Raw genomic sequence first — 22,833 nt, 5'->3', positions numbered from 1 at the left:
GAGTTAAACAAAGCTACAGGAAAATTAACTGGTACAGAAAACATGTCCCCCACCCTCTTGAAAGTGATAGAAGTAGTATAAAACAACGTCTAAATTTAGTCTAAATTTGATGTTGAAAAGACGTCTAAAACGAACACTTTTGGACTATAAATAGACCTTATATAGAGGTCTCACCGACGTGAACGTTAGATGTGCAGTGGACGTCAAAAAAAAAGACGTCACCTGGCGTTACAAAACAACCCCTTCAGTGGACCAAAATTGGACGTCCAAAAATGACAGAAAAGACGTCACATTGCGCAGTGGGATAGGTCAAATCTGGACTCATTCACGCATATAACAATTGAACGGTGTGTTCGATTTTCACAAATCTAGAATTGTAATGGAGTCTAACTTGTGCAATGGGCTCAGGTGCAGTGGCTGCAGGACTAAAGCGAGCGAGAGATTCAAGAGTGGAGAACAGCTCATGCGCTTGCTAGAGATTACATTTTTTTTTTTTAAAGGGCCAGTGCAAATGACCTTGCGGGCCGCCAATTAAAGGGCCCTGCTGTAGTCACTTCATGAGATGTCTCGTAGTTGGGCAAATTAAGTCAGTACTAGAAGCTATATTCATTTTTTAGCACTTGTGATGTCATCACATCACCAAAAGTATTGGTTTTACCAAAACGTATTTGACAGTATTTTTAAACTACAAAAATACACACCTATAAAGTTTTTTGATACAACATATGCAGCCATTTTCTTCAACCAACAAAGTACAAATTACAAAATACTATTTTGTATTTGAAATAAGCATTTTAGACACAACATGTATTATTAACACTGCCCAAACCTGCACATAGTACCAATCCAGACCCTCCAGACTGCAGTGTGAAGATTTCCCTTATCTCATGAATTCAGGCCTGACACCATGAGATAAAGGAACGCCTCAGCCATAACTGATAAGCCATAATTGGCTTGCCTTTTCAGCAGCCTCAGACAAAAAATACGCTCTAACATTAGTTTATTTACCCAACAAAACCCGGACACAGTATAGCCTGAAAACCTTACTGTCTGGGTCAACAACATGGTGGACCAGGTGCATACTGCATATGTAGCGGGTTGAAATAGCGCACATGTGCCTTTAAGGCTGTTCATTAGTAAATCAGTGGATACAGCTGGTTGGTTTCTTTATAATTTGACTTGCACCATGGGTCAGGTATGCAGTAGAGGTGAGGCTGAATTTGTCGTTTGAATGGCTAGCCACGGCCTTATTGTGTGAATGTCTTGCCTGTCTGATTTAGTTTCTATTTGTGTTCATTGTGGTAACGGGAAAGTCAGCCAGATCTAGGCTATAAGGGTCAGCCTGTGTCATCCGGGCATACTGGTGTGATTACTGTTGTTGTCTGTACTTTTCGTTGTCTGTTGTGGTTGTGGTTTGTGTTGCAGGAGTAGGGGGTGCTGCAGGGGAGGCTGGTCACCTGGTGTTGGTGGGAGTCTTTAGTTTGTAGTGCATGTGTGGCTTCACTGTGTGTGTTTCCAGTACTGTTCACCTGTGTGGGTTGCGGTGGTTGCGGTCTCCTATATCCACGTGTGATTCTGACATCCCTCTCTTCAGGATAGCCTGCCTCCCTATGGTAAGCCTGGTTCCCGTCTAATTAATTGTCCTGTCTTATGTTTTGTTACCTTCCCACTCTATGGGGCACAAAATTGTTGTACATTTTTTTTTTTTTAATAATAAATTAATATTTTCTTAGTCTTGTTACAGCTCTTTCCTTCCAGTCTAGGTTTCTCTTAATAGAGTGTCCCAGTCTTTACTTCCATTTGCCTCCATGGGACCTATCTTTCAAAAAAATTTGAACCCATCAGTCGCGCTAGTGAAGTTAGCTCATTCACAGACACACTAGATTGTACAAGCATACCAGCAACAGGTCTTAATTGGGCTTTCCTTGCCGATGAAAATACCATGAGTCAGAGGATTAAACGCATCAGGTAAGTTGTATTCGTCCATAGACTGTACACTGATAAGTGACAGCAGGCAGCAAGATGCAACTGTTAACTAGCATAACGGCTAATCTTATCGTTAATTACGTTGGTGACGTACATCGTTCGAGACGAGAGATGTAGTCCACTGAGCGGATTTGCACAAAACCAACATAACTTTTGAAGTCTATCGAACAACAGTACTTTCTTGACGTGAAAAATTATCTTTTAAATTCACACACATCATATGTGAAATTCGTGGCACAATTCAAACTGGACCAAAAAATAATTGTTATCTCTCCATTAACTCCTCTATGATTAACTCCCGTTCATATTTTTTTGAAAGATGGGTCCCTTGTAGCGGAAGTAAAACGGAAGTCACTGGGACACTCTATAGAGTGGTGAAGTCCCGCCCCTTCTACTTCCGGTCAATGGGACCTATCTTTCAAAAAATTATGAACGGGAGTTAATGGAGAGATAACAATTATTTTTTGGTCCAGTTTGAATTGTGCCACAAATTTCACATATGATGTGTGTGAATTTTTAAAAGATAATTTTTCACGTCAAGAAAGTACTGTTGTTCGATAGACTTCAAAAGTTATGTTGGTTTTGTCCGAATCCACTCAGTGGACTACATCTCTCGTCTCGAACGATGTACGTCACCAACGTAATGAAACGATAAGAGCCGTTATGCTAGTTAACGGTTGCATCTTGCTGCCTGCTATGTCACTTAACAGTATGTAATGTACAGTCTATGGACGAATACAACTTACCTGATGTGTTTAATCCTCTGACTCATGGTATTTTCTTCGGCAAGGAAAGCCCAATTAAGACCTGTTGCTGGTATGCTTGTACAATCTAGTGTGGCTGTGAATGAGCTAACGTCACTAGCGCGACTGATGGGTTTGTAGTCGTTGGAATTACGATCTTTCACAATGTTGTAATTCAATAGTTACGAAACAAACTGCAAATGTCTTTACATGAAAAATTGTCTTTAAAATTGACAAACATCATATGGGTAATTCAAGGCACAAGTCGACCGGGACCAGAAAATAATTTCTTTTTCGCCATAGACTGCCGTTCAAATTTTTTTGAAAGATAGGTCCCATGGAGGCAAACGGAAGGGGCGGGACTTCACCACTCTATTTGTTCCCCATCCTATGTGCTTAAAACCAGAGACGGTTGATAAAGCGAGACCATAAATTCTGGCACGTTGTGACGTGGGGTTCGAAGCTGTCACGCCCATTTAGGAGTCTAGCGGGAGGTCCAGTGTCTATGTATTCCTATGGGAGAAATGAACATTTTCACGCAATATGACCAATCCCTTAGAACCAACATTCAGCGATGTAAGTTTTGAAACAATTTTCTAGAAGCCACATGTCCCTAACATTCCGACATTGAAATGGTATTTTCCAACGAAACAAATAAAGACAAAAATAGCTTTGTTCGTGATCTGTCACTGTCTTCTCAAAGCTGTGGTGCACAGCCACCTGTTCTCAGAGGCTCTAGACTCAGAGATGGTTGATAAACTAACCTAACATATTTTTGCTAGAACTAGTAGACTACCACAAAGTTGCTGAACATATGTTATTTCAGGTTTGTTTGCAACAATATATAAGTTTAACCAAAGTTCTTAGCTGCTAGCTAGCTAGCGAACATTCCCATTCACTTTCCGTTTACTGTGTTCGCTAGCTAGAACGCATAGATATATATACTGACAGTCAGTATATATATCTATGGCTAGAACGTAGCTAGAGCTAGCTCGGTTAACGGGCAAAATGAAATTATTCATTCCGTGTCCGAAAGAGTGTTTCATTGGCATCACACACAATGACTGTAAAATAGTATACAAAATGATATGTATATGTTATTATTGCTTATTCAGAGAAAAGTTTATGTTTTGACACGCGGAACTAGTGCCATTTCGTTCCATTTGTGAATTGTCTTATGATTCATAGTTAACTATAGAATCTTTGTTAAAACCCGTTCTAATTTCGTTACAAAAGTAACAATGGCCAATCGTCTATCTCAGCTGTCCAATGACTGATTTTATTTCTGAAATCTTCCCCGTAATGCTGATTTTACACAACTGATGGCCGAAGAATCATATAATATACTGTCAAACTCGTAACATGAGAAATTATATTAAAAATTCACAGACAACATATGTTCACATTCATGGCACAATTCAAACGGGACCAGAAAATAATTATTTTCTCACATTCACTTGCATTGACTATTTTTCAATCTAGAGGTCCACTGGGGGTTTAGCGGATGGGCGGGACTTACCAGCTCTATAAGCTTCAATTTGATATGATTGGTTAAGGGGTTTATGGCGCGAAATGTTTTGGATACTTGAAGATGAGTCTTGAAAAAATATTTTGACTTGAGTCGGTGCATTTGACGTGGACAGCCGGATGCCACCTGCACTTAAGTTGGAGTTTACCTCGACTGGAAACCACACAGCTGGATAAGCTGAGGTAATATTGTTTTTACATCGGTTCTAGTTATGGTTTATCTTAATTTGAAGTCCTTAAATCATGTTATTTGACAGTAATATGCTTTCTCATCAGCGTCAACATTATGGCTTAGCGGGGGGGGGGGCTAGTGCATCGTCACAACTTTAGCTAACTGTATAATTCTGAACTGCTTGCAATATTATCGTTTGCTTTTGATGTGAGTTATTTTCATTTGACAGTTTCATTTAAAAAACCTGTTAGTATATAACCTGTAGGTAAGTTTGTTTTCTAGTACCAATTTGCTTGTTAGATAAGCATTATATTGGCAAGACAGTATAGCAAACCAAAGCTGAATAAATCGTTTCTAAGTTGCGTTCTCTTACATGAAATAAGTTAAGCGATATTTTTACTCCTCTCAATATGTAACGTTAATTGTAGAAAATAAGATGTGAAATCACATATTCTGTCAGAAATGTAATTAACTTATTGCCTTTCCTCCGGTTGTTGTCTGTAGTGAACTAGCCTGGGTGTTCCCATGCTGCCTTGCGCGCGATTTGATTCACGCTGCAAAGGCAGTCTGGAGACCATGGAGCAAATTTTCGCCTGAGATAGGGAACCAATCACAGAACAGGGGGGAAAGCAAGACGATGATGAGCTATGCACAGACGCATTTGATAGACATCCGTGGCACCCAATAAACGGATCTGGGCATTTTTTTCAAATACGAGAAAATGAACGTTTGGTTCCCAGACCACGTCTCATTGAGAAGTGGTGGCGCTAGCCAGACTAGTAGTGAACTATTTTAGCTTGCTAACTTCTAAATGACAAACATCAGGCGTGCTTGTCTCAACATTTTCTAAGATGGCATGATTTGAAATAGATGAAGCTCAACTCCTCAATATTTAGTTATAGAAAACATGATGTGAAATCACATATTCTGTCAGAAATGTCATTATGGCATTTCAGCAGTTTGTTACTAGGCGAAATGTAATTTGTCTTTATCTTGATGCCAGCCAGGCAATCAGATTTAGGGTAGCTAAACCCATGTGTAATACAATGACTTTTCATAGGCCTATTTAGAAATATTTCGAGTATATTCTGAGGATGCTTCAATAGTTTAGGCTACCTCTTCTTTTGCGTGCATACATGCACAAATCTGTAGTTTTGTGATTTTATTTTTTACATTAATAAAGATATTTGTATGATTTCGCTCTTGTTTCAGATGGAGGATGACAAGACCTACACAGACCTTCTCGCAAGCCTGAAGAGGTAGCTGACTGCTCATGAGCTTGCGCTCACAATGCTGAAGACCATGAGGGGATGGAGGAAGAAGGTATAGATTTATGGGCCGTGCGTAGGATGGTGCAGACTAAAAAACTGTGTGAAATAGACTTGTTATGTTCTTTTTTACTCCCATTGTTGTCCCAGGCATATGTGGTTTTACCAACCGGAAGGAATGGGAGCTTGTGCTTAGTAGGCAATTGTATGCAAACAGTGCAGGGGCATGGGACAAAGACCCCAGAAGATTTTGTCACAGGTTTCTGGGATTGATCATTTACATGGGGTTCACTTCCCTCCCTAATATCCATTGCTACTGGGGAACCAAGTCTTGGCAGGGATCAGGGGACATTGACCAAATGATGAATACATATTGTGTACTCCAAAAAACGCAGAATACCAGAAAGCACTTTTTCTCCATTGACATTGCCGTTGTCAGTAGCTTCTTGTTATTTCAAGTTTGACAATGCATTGCAGAATCTGGTGTTGAACCTAGGTTTGGTAGCTACAACCAGAAAGATTTTCTCCAAATTCTATCACTACAGCTGGTAGGCATTTCCGTTGAAATTGCTGTCAGATTTGGCATTCTGCAAAAAGGGGATGCGTTTAGTAATGAGTCATAGCTCTTCTGTGTTCAACCTTCAGGTTCCCCACCCCACCTTTCCCTATCCTCCTCTGTAAGTGTGTGTGTGTGTGTGTGTGTGTGTGTGTGTGGTATGAGTTTGTGTGTATATGTGTTTATTCTCCACAGGCTTGTTCTAAGTATGTAATCTACTTTCAAATGTTTAGAACACATTGAGTTTTGAGTGATGTTGATTGTATTCCTAGCTTTTCATGAATAATAATACATTTTATATATGTATATAATTTTCATATTATACTGATTTATATAAGGAAGTTGTATTTGTATAAGGAAGTTGTATTTGTTGAATCAAATGTATTTTATGTCTCTTTTCCGAGATGGTCTTCAATGAATACAGTATACTTACTTTACCTTACCAGTAATACAGGAAGTATGTTTTTATTTTTTAAATGTCATTCTTATTGATTGTAGCATTTGCTTATATACAAATAAATGGTTTATTCTTATAGACCAAATACATCTAAACCATTGTTTCTGACTTGATTATTAGTTTTTATGCATACTTTTATGTTGTTGGTGAGAAAGTGAATGTGAATTCTGTCAACATTCTAAATCCCGTTTTTTTACACTGATCACTAAAATTATCATAACTTTTGAAAGGTTAATGATATTCCTCTTACAGTCTTTTTTGTTTAATAGCCCACAACTTGCTGAACATTTCATACACTCTATATTTTACTCTATCTTGTAGAGAAATATGATGAAAATTTAATTCACATAAAAATGAATTTTGACAAATTCCGGATATGGAGAGGATTTTCAAATACTGTTCATTACTAGATCAACATTACCATATGTATTTTACATAATTTTATAGAACTGATCCTTCTGATTACAATGGTATGTATATCCCATTGATGGTATGTATTATACTCAAGAAATAAGGTTTTTTTGTGTGAGGAGGTCATCCAGCACCAAAAATGGAATGTTCGGCACGGTCACGAAAGGGTTAGTTCAAAGTTCAAAGTCTGCTTTATTGTCAATTTCTTCACATGTCAAGACATTCAAAGAGATCGAAATTGCGTTTCCTACTATCCCACGGTGGAGACAAGACATATTTTACCAATTAGGTCCACAGACAAACATAACATTCAAGTAAACAATATAAAAAGTAAAAATAAGAAGGCACATACAATGAAGAAATAAGAGCAGTAAAATTTGGTAGAAATTGTGCATACAGTAGACAGTCAATATAATAGTGCAAAAGTCAGGCCAATAAATGGCTGAGGTAGTTTTGTTTGACCTAAGTATGCAAGTGGCATAGTGGTGCAAGTTATGTAAGAGCAGCAGAAGTGTGTTCAGAAGTGTACAGGACAACAACAAGTTGCAAGTGGACAAGTGGTTAAATAAAAACATTTAATTGTCCCAGGCATATGTGGTTTTACCTGTTTAACCTGTGAGCCTCTTGATTCTTTTGATTGACAGAAACATGTTCCCTGGTTATGATACTAGGGTGGCGTAGTCAGCTACTTCTTGCCAGTTCTTGGTAACGCCACACATAGACAATGCAGGATACAGTTGGCGGATGGCATCAAATGCAAGGGGATTAAGGGAGCAGAAGCAGCCATTGAAAACACATTCCCACTGTTGCATAGTACAGAGCTATAACACACATACACACCCCCCCCCCCCCCGCCCCCGAGTACTCCACCCCAGTTATCTCTCTGGTAATTGCTGGCTCTCTTCCTCCTGGCACTTTTCTTTCTTGTCCCGCCCCTTGCCCCACTGAACCCACCCCCACTACCAACACACAGTGCACAGTGGAGTGGAGATTTATTTTCCTGCTGATATGCACCTGGCATGACTAGAGAGAGTCACTATCCACGAGAGTTTGGCCATCTGTCCTCGTTAGCCTCCTCTCACCCATGACCTTCGACCTCGTTGGGCCCCTTCCAACCTGCTGCACTGTTGCCGTGCCACCATGGACTATGACGAGGTCACCTCCTTTCTTGGAGAATGGGGAGCATTCCAGAAAGCCATGTTCCTACTGCTAAGTCTGAGCACGGTGCCCAACGGCTATGCCGGCATGGCAATGGTCTTCCTGGCCGACACACCGGACCATCACTGCCAGCTGCCACACCTCGACACCAGCTGGCAACAGCACAATCTGAGTTTGAGTCCGTCACTGCCCCTGGAGGAGCGGGCAGGGGGACAATGGGCTCTCAGCAGGTGCCAGCGATACAGGCGGGCAAACAGCACGGGGACAGGGTTCAGCAATAGCACGGAGGGCTGTCTGGACGGATGGCACTTTGACAGAAAGCAGTATCAGTCCACCATCGTGACTGAGGTGAGAGGAACAGGGTCTGTTTACTTTGAAATGTACTCTCCCTGTCCTGGGATCACATCATCCTGTTTATTGGCAAATGAACAACTGCTGAGATTGATTGTAAACTGGTACATTGCAACAACTTAGTGAATTACTCATAGACTGCCAGGAGTATTGCCAGATGATTTATTAAAGCTAGGCAACAATTAGTTGATTTAGCTGCAAGGTGCTGTGTGTGGTAATAATTAACCCAGCCACTGTTCACACATCACACAAAGCTTACAGCTTTCAGTCTTTTTCACTTTGTCAAATATTTTACATTTACATCTAAATGTTAAGAGAAATATATACATTTTATCAAAACATCTTTGGTTTGGCATGGAACAACTGAACATAACTGTCACGTTTTCATGCTCAACATCATGATGTTATGTTTTCTCCCTGTGAGGAGTGGAGCTTTTATGCTTGTGTTTTGATGTGTCATGTAACTTAATGTTTGGCCACAAACAGTAGTCTTCAGTCGTAGCTGAAAAGGCAAGTCTTTTTTAGCATGTCCCAGTTTTTAATTGGATAATCGATCAGACTCAAAAATGTGTATGCTTCTGTTCATGACACTCAGAGAGAGAGAGAGATGTCTATGTGTGTTATGGTGCTTTGTGGGTGTGTGGTGTTTTTGTGAAATGTAAAACATGAGGTTACTTCATGTGGCCTCTGTTCCTGATTTACAGTGGAGCCTTGTGTGTGGGGATTCCTGGAAGGTTCCATTCAGCCTGTCTGTGTTTTTCATGGGTGTTCTGAGCGGCTCCTTTGTGTCTGGTCAGATCTCCGACAGGTACAGAGGAAGAGATTTTCTCTCAAATGTTTTTTTTAATCTGGTTAAATTTAGGAATCAATATCAGAATATTGTGTTGCCAGGGCACAGATGAGGGGCTTTTCCAACATGTATTTGCGGATTTTTTTTTTTTACTATTTCACAATCCAGATTGTCATCAGTCAACCAACTCCTGGCTTAACAGGTATTTCTGCTTAGAATGAATTAAGTACATTTCACAACCCCTTTGAAAACTGGCGTGACTTTAAAAATGCAGTTTCTGAAGCAAAACAGGAACTGTGGAATGTAGTTTGTTCATTCTAGGCAAAAATACCTGTTCATAGGTCCCAGAATTTAGTTGACTATAGCCAAAGTCCCTCCCCTCGGCGGTCATATAGCAATGCTTTTTGGGCACTCATCGGGCATCCTATTCAGCAGAAATGCGCGTGTGCAAGGCTTCACGACACCAATCTTGCTCCAGCAGCGGGTTCACAACACATGATTGGGAAGATGTCTTCACAACACACCATATGATTGGCTCAATGTATTCACATGTCAACGTTTTGCCGAGAAAGGGGTGGGATATGTGTAGACAACGGCCATATTGGCGTTACAAATTAACCCCATGCATTTCTATCGAGGATTTTTTGAGTGCTGTGTCTCCTCATTAGAAAGTCTCTGCTATAGCGCAGATGTGCAGCACTTAAAAAAAACAATGGTTCAGCAACTAAATATTAGTTCAATGATTTAAAGTGAGGTTAAAATTGGGGGAAAAAGCAGTTTATAACTGTTTGAGTTCGAAGAGAAAAGTTGCAACACTGCTATTTTTTAACCTAACAGACTAAATTCCTTTTCTTTGTACTCTATTCCTGTAAAAATAATGCAGACTTACATTTGAAATATGGAAATTGAAAACAATTTTGCACTTTCTTTACTTTTTTTAACACACTGTTATTTATGTGAACACTGAACTGTGGGCTAAACGTTTGGCAATTAGGAATTGGTTTATAAAACATGTATCCACACCCTAACTTACCATAAGTACATGTGTATGTAACAACAGTTAAATAATGGAAATATTACTTCACTAACAAAATATTATTGCATAATTTATTAAGTATTAACAACAATTTATGAACATATTTTAGATATATCTTATTTACTATGAACAAACCATTTATAACTGTGTACAAATGCTTTACTAATGAGAAATGTATGAGTAATACTTTACAAATGATGAACAAACCATTTGCTAATAGTTTACTAATGCTTAACAAATGATGAATTGTGTGTTGTTATTATAGTTCCAAATTACTTTAACTGTAGCCTATGTTATAGAGCTCTCTCACCAATCTGAGTTTAAAAATGGTCAATAATGGGAACCGCATAACCTCGCAAATCACAACCTCCTGTAGCCTCGTCTTTGTTGCTTTCATGATTTCCTTTTAAAAGTTTATTAAAAGGAGATGGCCTCTATGCACGCTCATCCCGCATGACTCTATTGCTGAAGAAAAACATGTCAAAGCTCGTTGAAAGTTGGCTACACAACATTTGAACAATCCTATGAAATACTGAGAAAATGTATTTTGGTCAGGCAAGAGCAAAATGTAACTTTTTGGATGTCATACTACACCCCATATTTGGAGGAGAAATGGCACTGTGCATCACCCTAAAAATACCTTACCAACAGTGAGGTTTGGAGGTGGTGGCATCATGGTGTGGGCTGTTTGTCATCTCATATTACTAGCAGACTTGTTGAAGGAATGATGAATGTTGTCATTTTGTTCTGGGAGAATCTTTACATCCACCAGGATGATGAGGATGAGACATGGCTAGACCTTCCAGCAGGACAATGATCCAAACCATTCAGCAAAGGAAACTCTCAAATGGTTTCAGAGAAAGGAAATCAAGCCCCTGACTTCAATTCAATTGAACAGTTTTGGAAGTTAACTATCTGTTTAAAAGAATGGGCCAAACTCACACCAGAATACTGTGACTGATTAGTTTAGTCATACAGGAAATGCCTTGAAACTGTCATTACAAATAAAGGCTTTTCCACAAAGTATTTAAGAAACTTCAGCAGGCGTGTTCAATACTTTTTTCCTGCGTCATTCCACTTTATTACACATAACTCTACCTATGGACTTTAATGTTTGGATTTTTTATATGGGTGGATTATCTGAGTTAATACTAATGCCTGGTGAAAATTTCATGCAAATAGCCTCATTGGAAGTCTACTTACTGAAAAAAATGTTGACGTGTTCAATACTTATTTTCCCCGCTGTATATCTAAGTATTTAAGGGCACTGATTAAAAATGCCTGATTATTACACAGATGTCTCTTGGACTGGTTTACTTTGACTCCTGAAAAATGGGAGCAAAATTGTTGTGTGTATATTTGTGTCCAGGACAGAAATAAAAGCAACACACTTTCCTAGTTACCAACACTGACAAGAGGTGAGATGATATGCCACTAGGTACATCATGAAGTCAACTCTTAGTTTGATCCATGCATCATTATACATTTGAAAAACCATGAATTCCTCCCATGGTGTGAGTTCTTTTTCCTGTGTGTGCAGATTTGGACGAAAGGTGACCCTGTTCATTACCATGGCGGTGCAGACAGTCTTCAGTCTCGTGCAGGTGTTCTCTGTCAGCTGGGTGATGTTCTGCATCCTCTTCTACCTCGTTGGTCTTGGCCAGATCTCCAACTACGTCGCTGCCTTCGTCTTAGGTGCAGACTCAAAGTATATCACTGTTTCTGTTATATCAGTAGGGCTCTCGGTTATGTCTGGAGAGATCATGTGAATGACCAAAAGCACATGTTTTAGCATGCAGGCATGCCAAGCATGGGGATTCAGTCCCTTTTAAGTATTGACTGTTCCCTGCTATCTGACCTTGTGGATGAAAATAGCACACAGGCAAAAATGGCACACAGTGACTACATGTACTTTTAACCCTCCAATACAAAAAAAGATCCTTTTGTGTGTAATTCACATTTCCACATTGTATCCTCAATGGTGGTTTTCAGTATAAGTACCATTATAACGCTGGATTACAACTGACCTCAAACAGCTCTCAGGTGGATGTGATAGAGACTAGCTACTAGACTAATATACTGACTGTTGTTTGCTTTGGGTCTAACAATGCTACCCCATAAACCTCTGCTGCTCTAATGAACCCGTAGGCTCAGAGTTGCTGGGGAAGTCATCACGGGTGACCTTCTCCACTCTGGGGGTGTGTGTGTTTTATGCATTGGGGTACGCTGTGCTCCCACTCTGTGCATACTTCATCAGAAGCTGGAGAGTGCTACTGGCTGTTCTCTCATTACCTGGGCTGCTGTACATCCCCCTCTGGTGGTAAGACAGTGTCATTGCATGCATGGATAGGAATGTGAACGGTGTCAGAGGCTAGATTGAGAAGAAAGCAAGGATGAGGCGAAAAACTCAAATGTTTGTAACTGCAAAACCTGAGTGTGGAAATGCTAGATACATATCACATGACGGTGTTATTCTATAATTTATCTGCAAGACAAAGGGTATTATTGATTCACATAATTTTTAGTCTTCTAAAAGAAGTTGGATGGCATGGTAGACTATAACACAAAAATACACACACACACACACACACACACACACACACACACACACACACACACACACACACACACTCTCTCTCTTCCCATGCCTTGCTTTGTGACAGGCTGATTCCTGAGTCCCCGCGTTGGTTGCTGGCTCAAGGTCGCATTGAAGAGGCAGAGGCCATTGTCCGAGCTGCAGCCAGGAAGAATAGAGTGACCGCACCAGCACTCATATTCAAAGATCATGAGCTGCAAGGGGTGAGAAATGTCTATTCCCTTTACATCACACCTACTGGCACTCATTGCTATTATTGAAAACTTGCAGTACACGTAAGGCACACATTTTATCAGTAGGTACACTGCCAGACAATAACATACAATAACTTTGTTGTCAGAGTGAAAATAATAAAATGAAAAGTAGCTGCTCTCCCAAGAATGGACATAAAATGTTTTAGGTAATTGTGTGTCACGTGTATGGTGTGCATTATAGCTACTTATGGGAAACTAATTTGTAAATGCTTAATCCCACAGACTAATGACCATTCACATGATGTACAATACACATACATGGACCTGGTCAGAACCTCCAAGATGAGGAATGTAACATTCCTGCATGCTGTCGTTTGGTATGCCTGAAAAGAATGGCTCAAATGTTGCATAGTTGAGTGGCTAGAATGTACCATGTAATGTTCCTTATATAAAATGGCTTAAATGTTTCAATGCTTAGTTGAAAGACCATAATGATGGTTTGTCCTAGAATCTGAACTGACAGTTTTGGGCTGGTATAGCAGACTGTTGGTTACAGTAAATGTGCCAGACTTAGGCTCACCAAAAAATGCTTTGATGCAGGTTATGGAATTTTTTTGGGGGTGTCGATACCACTTTCATTACATTCTCCATTTTGTTATTTGTAAATAGGAAAGTGTTATTTTCTTATTTTTTTAAATCAATCCTTTAATTAAATTTACACAGCCATCATTATCATGTTTTTTTCCGCTCTAATTACATTCAGGTTCATCATCACCATCAGCTACTTTGGCCTGTCCTTGAATACCCCGAACATGAATGGAGACCCCTACCTTAACTGCTTCCTGTCCGCACTGGTGGAGATTGTGGCCTACGTCGTAGCATGGCTCCTCCTTAAGCTGGTGCCCCGGAGAGCCGTCGTCACAGTCCCGATGCTCATGGGAGGCCTGGTGCTGTGTCTTATCCACTTTGTGCCTCAGGGTAAGTTGGTGGCTGACAGTGAGTTACAGTGGAAGTATTACAGACAGTATCTGCATCTATGTACAAAATATACTAGTCTGTTTTAACGCTGGTGCACCTCTGTCCTCCCACAGATTACACAGGGAGGGAATTCTCCCATTTGTGCGTAAATCGCGTGCACTTCAGTTACGCACCTCTGTGTAACGCGTATTCTCCCATCCTTGCTTCTGTCACACCCACAGCGCATAAGTTTGAAATCAAGGCGGCCTTATGAAAGAGGCGTGATTTATTTAAAATAGAGCCAGATCCACCACCTTGTTAATTTAGGCTGATATGAAAACGTGGAACGTGGACTTTCTCATTGACCTTCTGAATGACATTTAAATCCAGAAAGAACACAAACCAGTCTTTGATTTTGAAAACGTAACCATGGTGAACTGAATAGCAAAGGCCAACAGTAAAATAGTGTGTCATCACATAGCCTAAACAAAAATTGACTTTACAAAATGTTACTTTTGCTTTGAGGTTTGTTGAGTCAAGATGTGCCTGAGGTGTGTAGATCCATAATTTAAAAACTCACTGTTGAGAAAGAAAGTTTCAATGGCAGCCCGACGCTTCTCATAATGCGTTCCACAAGCACAGTTAAGCTAGCTGGTATAGCCTAGCTTCTACATGTGCAAATGTATGGATGACTTCGGTCAAATTGGAAAGAAATGGACAGATCCGAACAGTCAGGCTCTGGGATTATGACTTCACATCAAGTTTAAACTAAAGATGCACAGTTGGTAAACTCTAATATCCAAAGTGGGTGATTATAACGGGATTTTCACTATTTAACAATGTAGCCTCATGGATAAGGTAATGTCACCGTGCCACCGTGTGACACTGTAATGGGGGAAAACATGAAGCTGTATTAGCATATTAAAGGCACACTATGCAGGTTTTTTAGCTTAATATGCAAGTTTTTTAGCTTAATTTACCTTCATTTACCAGCTTCAGAGTCATTGGAATGGTTATATGACTTTTTCTGGTTGAATGGTGGCCGTCTCGCTTCCCCCTAGCGCCTGTGAGCGGAAAAACCACCCTTGCAACTGTGGGCCAGCGGACCAACGGCCTCAGTGTCAGGAAGTATAGACTAACGAGTGTAACGAATTTCTTTACTGCATTTAAATACACATACACGCCAGGCACAGCTAGAAAAAGGTAGCGATGGAGTTTCTCAGCCATTCGTCGTGACAGAGCAAGCGAAAAATAAGCAAAAACTGAAAAAAAAAAACAGTAAGGAAATTGCCAATACCGCATAGTTTACCTTTAAGCATCAAAATTGTAATGTTAATTTGTAACATTCTGTGTAAACTACATGTATTTAGAACTAGGTCTACTGCCAACATTGAGCAATATGCTGTTTCACCTTGTAGTGGCGCTCGACTATACAGTCCCCCGGAGCACCTACCTGGAAAAGTGCTTAAGCCATTGCAGAATCAAGAGTTGTATACATAAGAAGCGCGCAGAGTGAAATGTGTGTATAGTTACAAACTTTCTTTGACTTACACACATGGGAGAATTCCCCCCAAAATGTTTATTATGGTCTGGAGAGACTCTCTGTTTAAGCTTGGTATGTTGAAAATGAGCTTTGAACTACTTAATCAGCCATTTTCAAATCTGCATCAAAAACTCTGCAGACTTTCCTAGGCCTACTGCATAAAAAAAATAATGCATGACACCTTTTCTGACTTCTAATATGGCCATAGAAAACCACAGAAAGACTGATAACCAATCTGCACCTCATAATCTACTAATCAGTCAATTGTTTCCATTAATTGCAATAGAGAACATTTACTGTGGTGTCTTTGTTTCTGACCTTCATTTGTCCTGTCAACTCTACTCTCCGTAGATTACAGTGTGTTAAGTGTGGTTCTGGCCATGGCTGCTAAGTTTGGCGTCACGGCTTCCTTGTCAGTGCTGTACATTTCGGCTGCGGAGACGTTCCCCACAGTGGTGCGGGCGATGGGCATAGGGATCTGCTCTATGGCCTCCAAGATTGGGAGCACCGCTGCTCCCTTTTTCCCTTTCTTAGGTGAGTAGTGCCCAGGGCAGAGCTCACCTCACGTCACCTCCGTCATGGTATAAAGCTCTGATCGCTATCAAATTCCGGCAGCCATCTTGGCCAGCTATTTGCCTATTCAAGTGAATTGGGAGACATACAGGAAGGAGCAGGATATGTGTATTGACGTTAGAAACCAACCCCATGCATTTCTATGGAGGATTGTTTGAGTGCTGTGTCTCCTCATTAGAAAGTCTCTGGTCTCCATCCTCTCTCTATGTGTTGTCATGTGGTCTGTTTCTTTAGGAGGCAAAGGTGCATTAAGTGGAGCCTCTATGAAGGAAACACTGGGTACTGGGTACCCATTTTCAACATAGCCTACTGGGTATACCAAATTTGTCTAAATCTGACAAGAAGGGGTCATGCACCTATTCATGACAACAGCGTTACATAATGCAATACCAGATTCCCTTCTTCCTATTGTCATCTCCCATAAGTCAGTGTGGCATCAACATGAGTTTGAAGCCGTTATTGTGTTTCTACATTTTGTTTCTTCAGGTCAGTGCCGGCCCGAGCCTTTTGGGGGCCCTAAGTAGAATTTGATTTGGGGGCCCCCTCCCACAACGCAGAGTCACCTGTGCTTGGCGTTAATTGACAACTTCACACTATAATGTCATATTATAAATTAATACAGTGAGGTTATGTATTAATACAGTGACTGATTATGAACTACTGTCCCCCTGGACACAGATGCATAAGGACTCGGTAGGCTCATTCAGTAATCCATCCTTGCTCACATGCCAAAAATGTTTTGGGGCTCCGCTCTAGACTTCTGGCCCCATGTGCTTGGTAAACCAATGTATTAGTTGTTATTTACACCAACCCTGTCACCTTTTAGAGGGTACTAAAATCACAGATTCATATTCAGAAACATTCATATTCAAAGTGAAGCACTAAGGGTGGTTTACTGAAGTTGAATTGACAAATAACAAAATACAACAGCATTTGTATTTGTTGTAAACAAGTACATCCGTTTAATGACTTGTTTTTCAACAGATTTGCAGAACAAATCCGCAAATGTGCATTAAATGAGCAATCTTCAACTACAAAATAAAACCAAAATAGACAAACATTAATAATCAAAAATAAAATGTCCCAAAAAATAGATACTTATTCCTACTTCGTTTCTGGCTTTCAGGTATCTGCAACTCTGCAGTGGACAAACCTGCAATGATTAAATAAATACATAAATAAATAAAACAAAAACTATGTTAAATGTGTCATGTCATATTAACAGGCTATGTAACCATTTGCCATCAAGAAAACCTCACCTTCTGTGTCATCAGCCATGGAGGCAGACACTTGATGAGGTAGAGTTAGGTAGCCTAGTGGTAGAGATGTGCTCCAAAGTACTTCAACAGTGTCTCTGAAAAAAAAAATATATATTGCATAACTGCATATTTGATCGAGCAGAATGAGTTTATTTTGCTATCACTACTTACTCATCAACAAGCAATTCCACATGTAACAATTAATATTCTATTGGCAAATGAGGCATAATCAAAAGTAACGCTTAACATGGTGATCTACTGCAGCCTAAATATTAGGGTAGCACTGCTACATCACTTGCCACTCACTTGCCACATAATCAAATGTAAGTTTATTTCCATCACAGAAGTCTCCCCACCCAACATGGTATATTTTCTCAAACACTACCATCTCTCTCCAAAGATCTTAGAGCAGAGCGCACGTACTGTTCCATCTTTGCCTATGAAGCTGGAACGTTACCGATGCCCAGAGTCGCGCTAGTCAGTGGGTTGGGACTGGGAGCCTGGGCTTAGCCTGCTGTTGCTATCAGACTTACCACTATGTCACATATTATAGAACAGTAATAAACTATCAACACTTTCAGGTGCGAAATCAGAAACAATCCCTCTGTGGTAAATTTGCCTTCAGCTACGTTTTCATGTAGCTACTGTAGTGCTAATGTCCACTTCAGTCAGTCAGCTAGCTAACTTTAATTTACAACATAAGCCCACCTATGGCTAGGGTACATGCTTGATTGAACATCCAAAACAATCCCAATATCTTTGACATCTGAAATACACCTAGATAAATATATATTAATGGGAGACATTTCTCTGTTGATGGCGGGGATTTAGCTCTGGTGATGGCTTATATTAGATCAAAACATACTGTAAATAAAACATACTGTAAATAATCATGCAAACATACCTGTATCTTGCTCGTTTTTCTCCTCCTCTGTCATTTTCTTCTTACTGTTTTCGGCACCAGAGGGATACGTCCTTTTTTTGTGACTTTTCTTAACATTACCGTCTCTTCCGATTTTTGAACTTGATGCAGTGTCTGCACGAATTGTCTATGCACCCGAGGTGTCTAGTTTATGCGCGTGACTCAAAGGCTGGCAGACACAGTAGAGGTAGGCAGGCATATTGATCATGAAATCAGAATTTTCTTGTTTTGAATTATTAATTGTTTCATTTATTCATTCATTGATGTCACTTGTTTACGTTATTTATTATGTAAAAAAAAAGAAAGAAAGAAACTCGATTGGGGCAGGGGGCCCCAAGCAGCCGCTTAGTTCGCTTATGCCTCGGGCCGGCCCTGCTTCAGGTGCTATTCACATTGCAAGAGACTACGCGACAAAAGAATGTTCATATAATTCAGCGTTTACAGGCGAAAGAGCCAATGGCGACACAAAATGACAAAGTTAAAATAATTGTAACTTTTGAGATGACAAACGATGAACAGTGAGCGAAGCGCTGGCCAATTTAACGTTTAAAGGTGTTGGTCTTACAGGTCCACCCTCATGACTCAAGGCACAAATAGCTGGGCTAACCACAGGGTTAAAAGTGATGGACACCTCCTACTAGCAGCATGTCTGCATGAGGCGTTAGAAGGAAAGTTTTCAACACACAACACTTAAAAATGCAGTTAGCAAGTCTGACAGATTGAGGGGACTTAGCCAAAATTTTTGCAACTCTGTTTACAAAATGCAACTCTCATTTACAAAAATGTTTACAACTTTCATGCCCCTCCCCCACTACCACCGAGCACTCTCTCATCGAGTTTGTGCTCTTCAGTGCACCAGACTGTGATTGACGGTCAGATCTCACACACCCCTGCTCTGATTGGACCAGAAGAACCAGGAGCTGTGGATTTTTGCAAAACAAAAAACAGGCTCTAGGTGGAGGTAGAAGTGCGGATTTTTTTCTAAAACCGGCTGATATATGTTCTGTCGGAGCATAGTGTAGGTTTCAGTGAATATGATCAAAAAAATCTGGCCAACTGCAGCTTTAACTGCTGGTAAATATGGTATGTGTGTGTGTATGTGTGTTTGTGAATATAGCATTTTAGAGCAAAAGGTCAGCTGTTTCCATCTCTTAGTCTCTCATTCTGTAAACGAGCTGGGTTTGCACAAACCCAGGTGTTAAAACTTGTTCTCGCTGTCCAGGGTGAAATGCAATATTTCCGTTTGTTACAGTTCCCTCTCAGGGATATGACCTAAGACAAACTCAGACGGTAACCTGATCCGTGCAAAAGACATAAACCAGGTGCATATTTTACCTGTAGTCAGAAGTACTGAATTGGCCCCATGCCTAGTGCCTGGGAAGTATCCGTTTTTATGGCCTGTTTCAATTAACTCACGCACATATTTCAGATTTATAGATGATATATACATCTGACGGATTTACTAGATATTGTTTCCAAATCAGGAGGTACTCCTTTAACTTTTATCACTGTCTACATCATTGCACACCATCTGTCTTAACAAGACTTATCTGAAAGTACCAAGTGTCACATTTTAACCCAGTATTGTTACCTAAAGTGACAAGAGATGAAAGATGAGAGCCTTACGTTGGTTCACATATTATTGCCTCTGGGTAGTGTCCAAAATTGAAGCACGCGATAGAGGCTACCCTCTCGAGTTACTGTCTGACCTCTCGACTTGCACACATCAGAGTGCTGTGGTGTTGACTGAGGACACCTGAGACACCTCTGGAGTGGGCAAAGGAATTCCTCTGTGTGTGTGTGTGTTTGTGTGTGTGTGTGTGGGCGAAGGAGTTCCTCTGTGTGTGTGTGTGGGTGAAGGAGTTCTTCCATGTTGGGGTTCAGTGCTGTATAAGTCAGTCAGAAGACAGGGAGTTATGCTGTGTGTAAACTCCTGTCTCTACTGCCCGGGCAAAAGTACAGGAAACAGACATATACACTGTTACGGCCGGCTCGTTCACAGACCGCAACATACAGAGAGACGGACAACATATTCAAATAGATTTTTTATTAAGGTTAAGCAAAAAATGTGTAACAATAGCCTACGAAACATAAAGGGAAAACGAGTGTTGTGTGAAAGCAGTGTCAGCATCAGCATGTAAGATGGCTAGATGGAAGACAAAGAAAGCTAGAGATAAAAGCGTCCACACTGAACAACGATAAACAAAGTCTGTTTAATAGAATAACAATAGTTATCGTTATCGTTGAATGACCCTTACAGCTTTAGGTTTGAGCCAATTGCAAGACTCTGCCTCAGAAAGGTCATATACAGGGTCAAGGGTCAATACAGTCATGGCCAAATCTGTCGGGACCCCTACAGCTCATTGAAAAATTTGCTTAATGCTTAATTAGTGATAAAGTTAAAAGCAATTATCTCACATATAGCTACATGCCTTTGGTATGTAAAGCAAAAAAAGTTTTGAAAAAAGTTTGAAATTGTTTATTTTACAAATACTCTAATATGGCAAAAACAGTGTAAGACAAAAACATAGGAATAAGTGGTCTTGTATGAGCCCTGATTTAAAGGGACACCAGGCAACGTTTTCGTGTAAATTAATCATCTTCATAAGTCGGTATATGGTTAAATGACTCATTACGGGGCGAATGAAGGCTCTCTCGCCCGCCCCTACTGCCTGTAGGAAGAATATCCCACTTGCAAGTTCGGTGTATCCTACCCGCCGACCGAAGCAGGATCAGTTTACAGCACAGAGGCAGGCTAACGAAACGCTAGAGATTGTTGCAAACGTGTGTATAATAGCAGAGCCAGCGAAGAAGCAGCGAAAACCCTTGACGGAAGACGCAAAGAAAAGGAAAAGAGCTTCAGACCGAGCGAGGGGGAGTTTCGTAGAGAAAAAGCATCAGGCTTGCCTGGTGTCCCTTTAAAAGCTGAAACATGTGGTCTTCAGAAAGCATCCTTCAAACCAGAGACAGCTGGAGCAGTTTGCTCAGGAAAAGTAACGCTTCGGACTTGTAACCGGAGGGTTGCTGGTTAGCGCTTCGGACTTGTAACCGGAGGGTTCGAACCCCGACCAGTAGGCGCGGCTGAAGTGCCCTTGAGCAAGGCACCTAACCCCTCACTGCTCCCCGAGCGCCGCTATTGTTGCAGGCAGCTCACTGAGCTGGGATTAGTGTGTGCTTCACCTCACTGTGTGTTCACTAATTCACGGATTGGGATAAATGCAGAGACCAAATTTCCCTCACGGGATCAAAAGAGTATATATACTGCGTACTGCGTCCTGCGTCTATCACATGTGGCGCGTGATGAAAATTGCATCATCAACATGGCATTCAGGTGGTGACCGTGTGATCAATTGTGACCGTGCATCAATGACACACGTCTTCGACACACGGTAAATGGCCCATTGACTCTTCTCTAGACTACTGATGAGCTTTGGGTTAGCAGCAGATCAAATCTTGAACATGAAATGGTGACATGAAGAATATCTTGCCTTGTCATTGAATGATTAGAGAAGAAGGGACTGTATTGGCTGTGTTGTTCTGCCTTGTAATGTATAATTTATAGCCTTTCTGAATGGTCTTTTCTCAGGTGTCTATGACAAAACGCTTCCATACATTGTAATGGGACTGATGACACTGGTGGCAGGTCTGTTGAGCATCCTCTTACCTGAGACAGGAGGAATGCCCCTCCCACAGCAAGTATCAGAAGTGCAGACTTTAAACTGGTGAGTGTGAAACACACACACACACCCTTGTGTGCCCTTTCAATTTAAAAAAAATATATATTTTTAATTTTTTTTACTTATTTTCTAGGTTTTGTACAAAATGTAAACCACCTGCTGAAAAGAAACTCCCTGAAGAAGATGGACATCTTTGATGGAGATACACTCTGTATCTATAAATGTGACTAGATGGAGCCTATCTAGCAAGATCAGATCATCGAACTGTCAAACTCCAGAGCAATTCGATATAGGAACTGAAAATGGCAGTTGCAACAGAGTTATGTCTTATGGGAGAACATTGCGTGTTGTAAACTATTTTCTTGCATAGCCTACCAGACACCTCAAGAGCTAGAGGTTATAAATATATTTCTTAGTTTTCAGGTGAGTTCAGCTATAGATTTGTATGGTAACACGTTATAAACAGACATGATATCCATGTTTACAATTTTTTTTTTCATGTGCTGTTTATGTTCAAGTAATTTTCTTTCAGCATTTTTCTGGAATCTAAATGCAACTGTTGTCCTGGCCTTCTGTGAAATTCTTAAATCATTCATGACATGACGCGCATGGACACACGACTCTTTTTTGATACGTAAAATGCTGGTAACATTGACA

The 22,833-nt window shown here is 40.5% G+C and overlaps 1 protein-coding gene across 5 annotated transcripts; it reads left to right on the top strand.

Annotated features, from left to right (window-relative positions):
* Window positions 1-961: 961 nt before the first annotated feature.
* LOC121694969 (solute carrier family 22 member 5-like) lies at window positions 962-22,779 on the top strand. 5 transcript variants are annotated; one of them, XM_042075414.1, is made up of 12 exons: window positions 964-1,195; window positions 1,520-1,613; window positions 7,765-8,626; window positions 9,334-9,437; window positions 11,996-12,150; window positions 12,604-12,775; window positions 13,119-13,254; window positions 13,528-13,622; window positions 14,009-14,223; window positions 16,097-16,279; window positions 22,086-22,221; window positions 22,310-22,779. In XM_042075414.1, exons 3-12 carry the CDS (start codon window positions 8,261-8,263, stop codon window positions 22,371-22,373), a joined length of 1,626 nt encoding a protein of 541 aa, XP_041931348.1. In that variant the 5' UTR covers window positions 964-1,195; window positions 1,520-1,613; window positions 7,765-8,260; the 3' UTR covers window positions 22,374-22,779. The 5 variants fall into 5 exon arrangements, with proteins under 5 accessions (XP_041931350.1, XP_041931348.1, XP_041931346.1 ...); XM_042075412.1 differs by having other exon boundaries at window positions 964-1,208; XM_042075413.1 differs by having other exon boundaries at window positions 964-1,208; window positions 1,426-1,613.
* Window positions 22,780-22,833: the final 54 nt, after the last annotated feature.

The sequence above is a fragment of the Alosa sapidissima genome, chromosome 20, assembly GCF_018492685.1.
Source record: "Alosa sapidissima isolate fAloSap1 chromosome 20, fAloSap1.pri, whole genome shotgun sequence".
Taxonomy (NCBI): Eukaryota; Metazoa; Chordata; class Actinopteri; order Clupeiformes; family Clupeidae; genus Alosa; species Alosa sapidissima.
This window is presented reverse-complemented; position numbering and strand designations above follow the sequence as displayed.

Excerpts from the sequence above, each read along its gene's own strand:
- LOC121694969 (XM_042075414.1), top strand. The coding sequence starts at position 8,261 with ATGGACTATGACGAGGTCACCTCCTTTCTTGGAGAATGGGGAGCATTC. Across the intron at positions 8,627-9,333 it reads AGTCCACCATCGTGACTGAG|TGGAGCCTTGTGTGTGGGGA; the intron begins GTGAGAGGAACA and ends CCTGATTTACAG. Across the intron at positions 13,623-14,008 it reads TTCCTGCATGCTGTCGTTTG|GTTCATCATCACCATCAGCT; the intron begins GTATGCCTGAAA and ends AATTACATTCAG.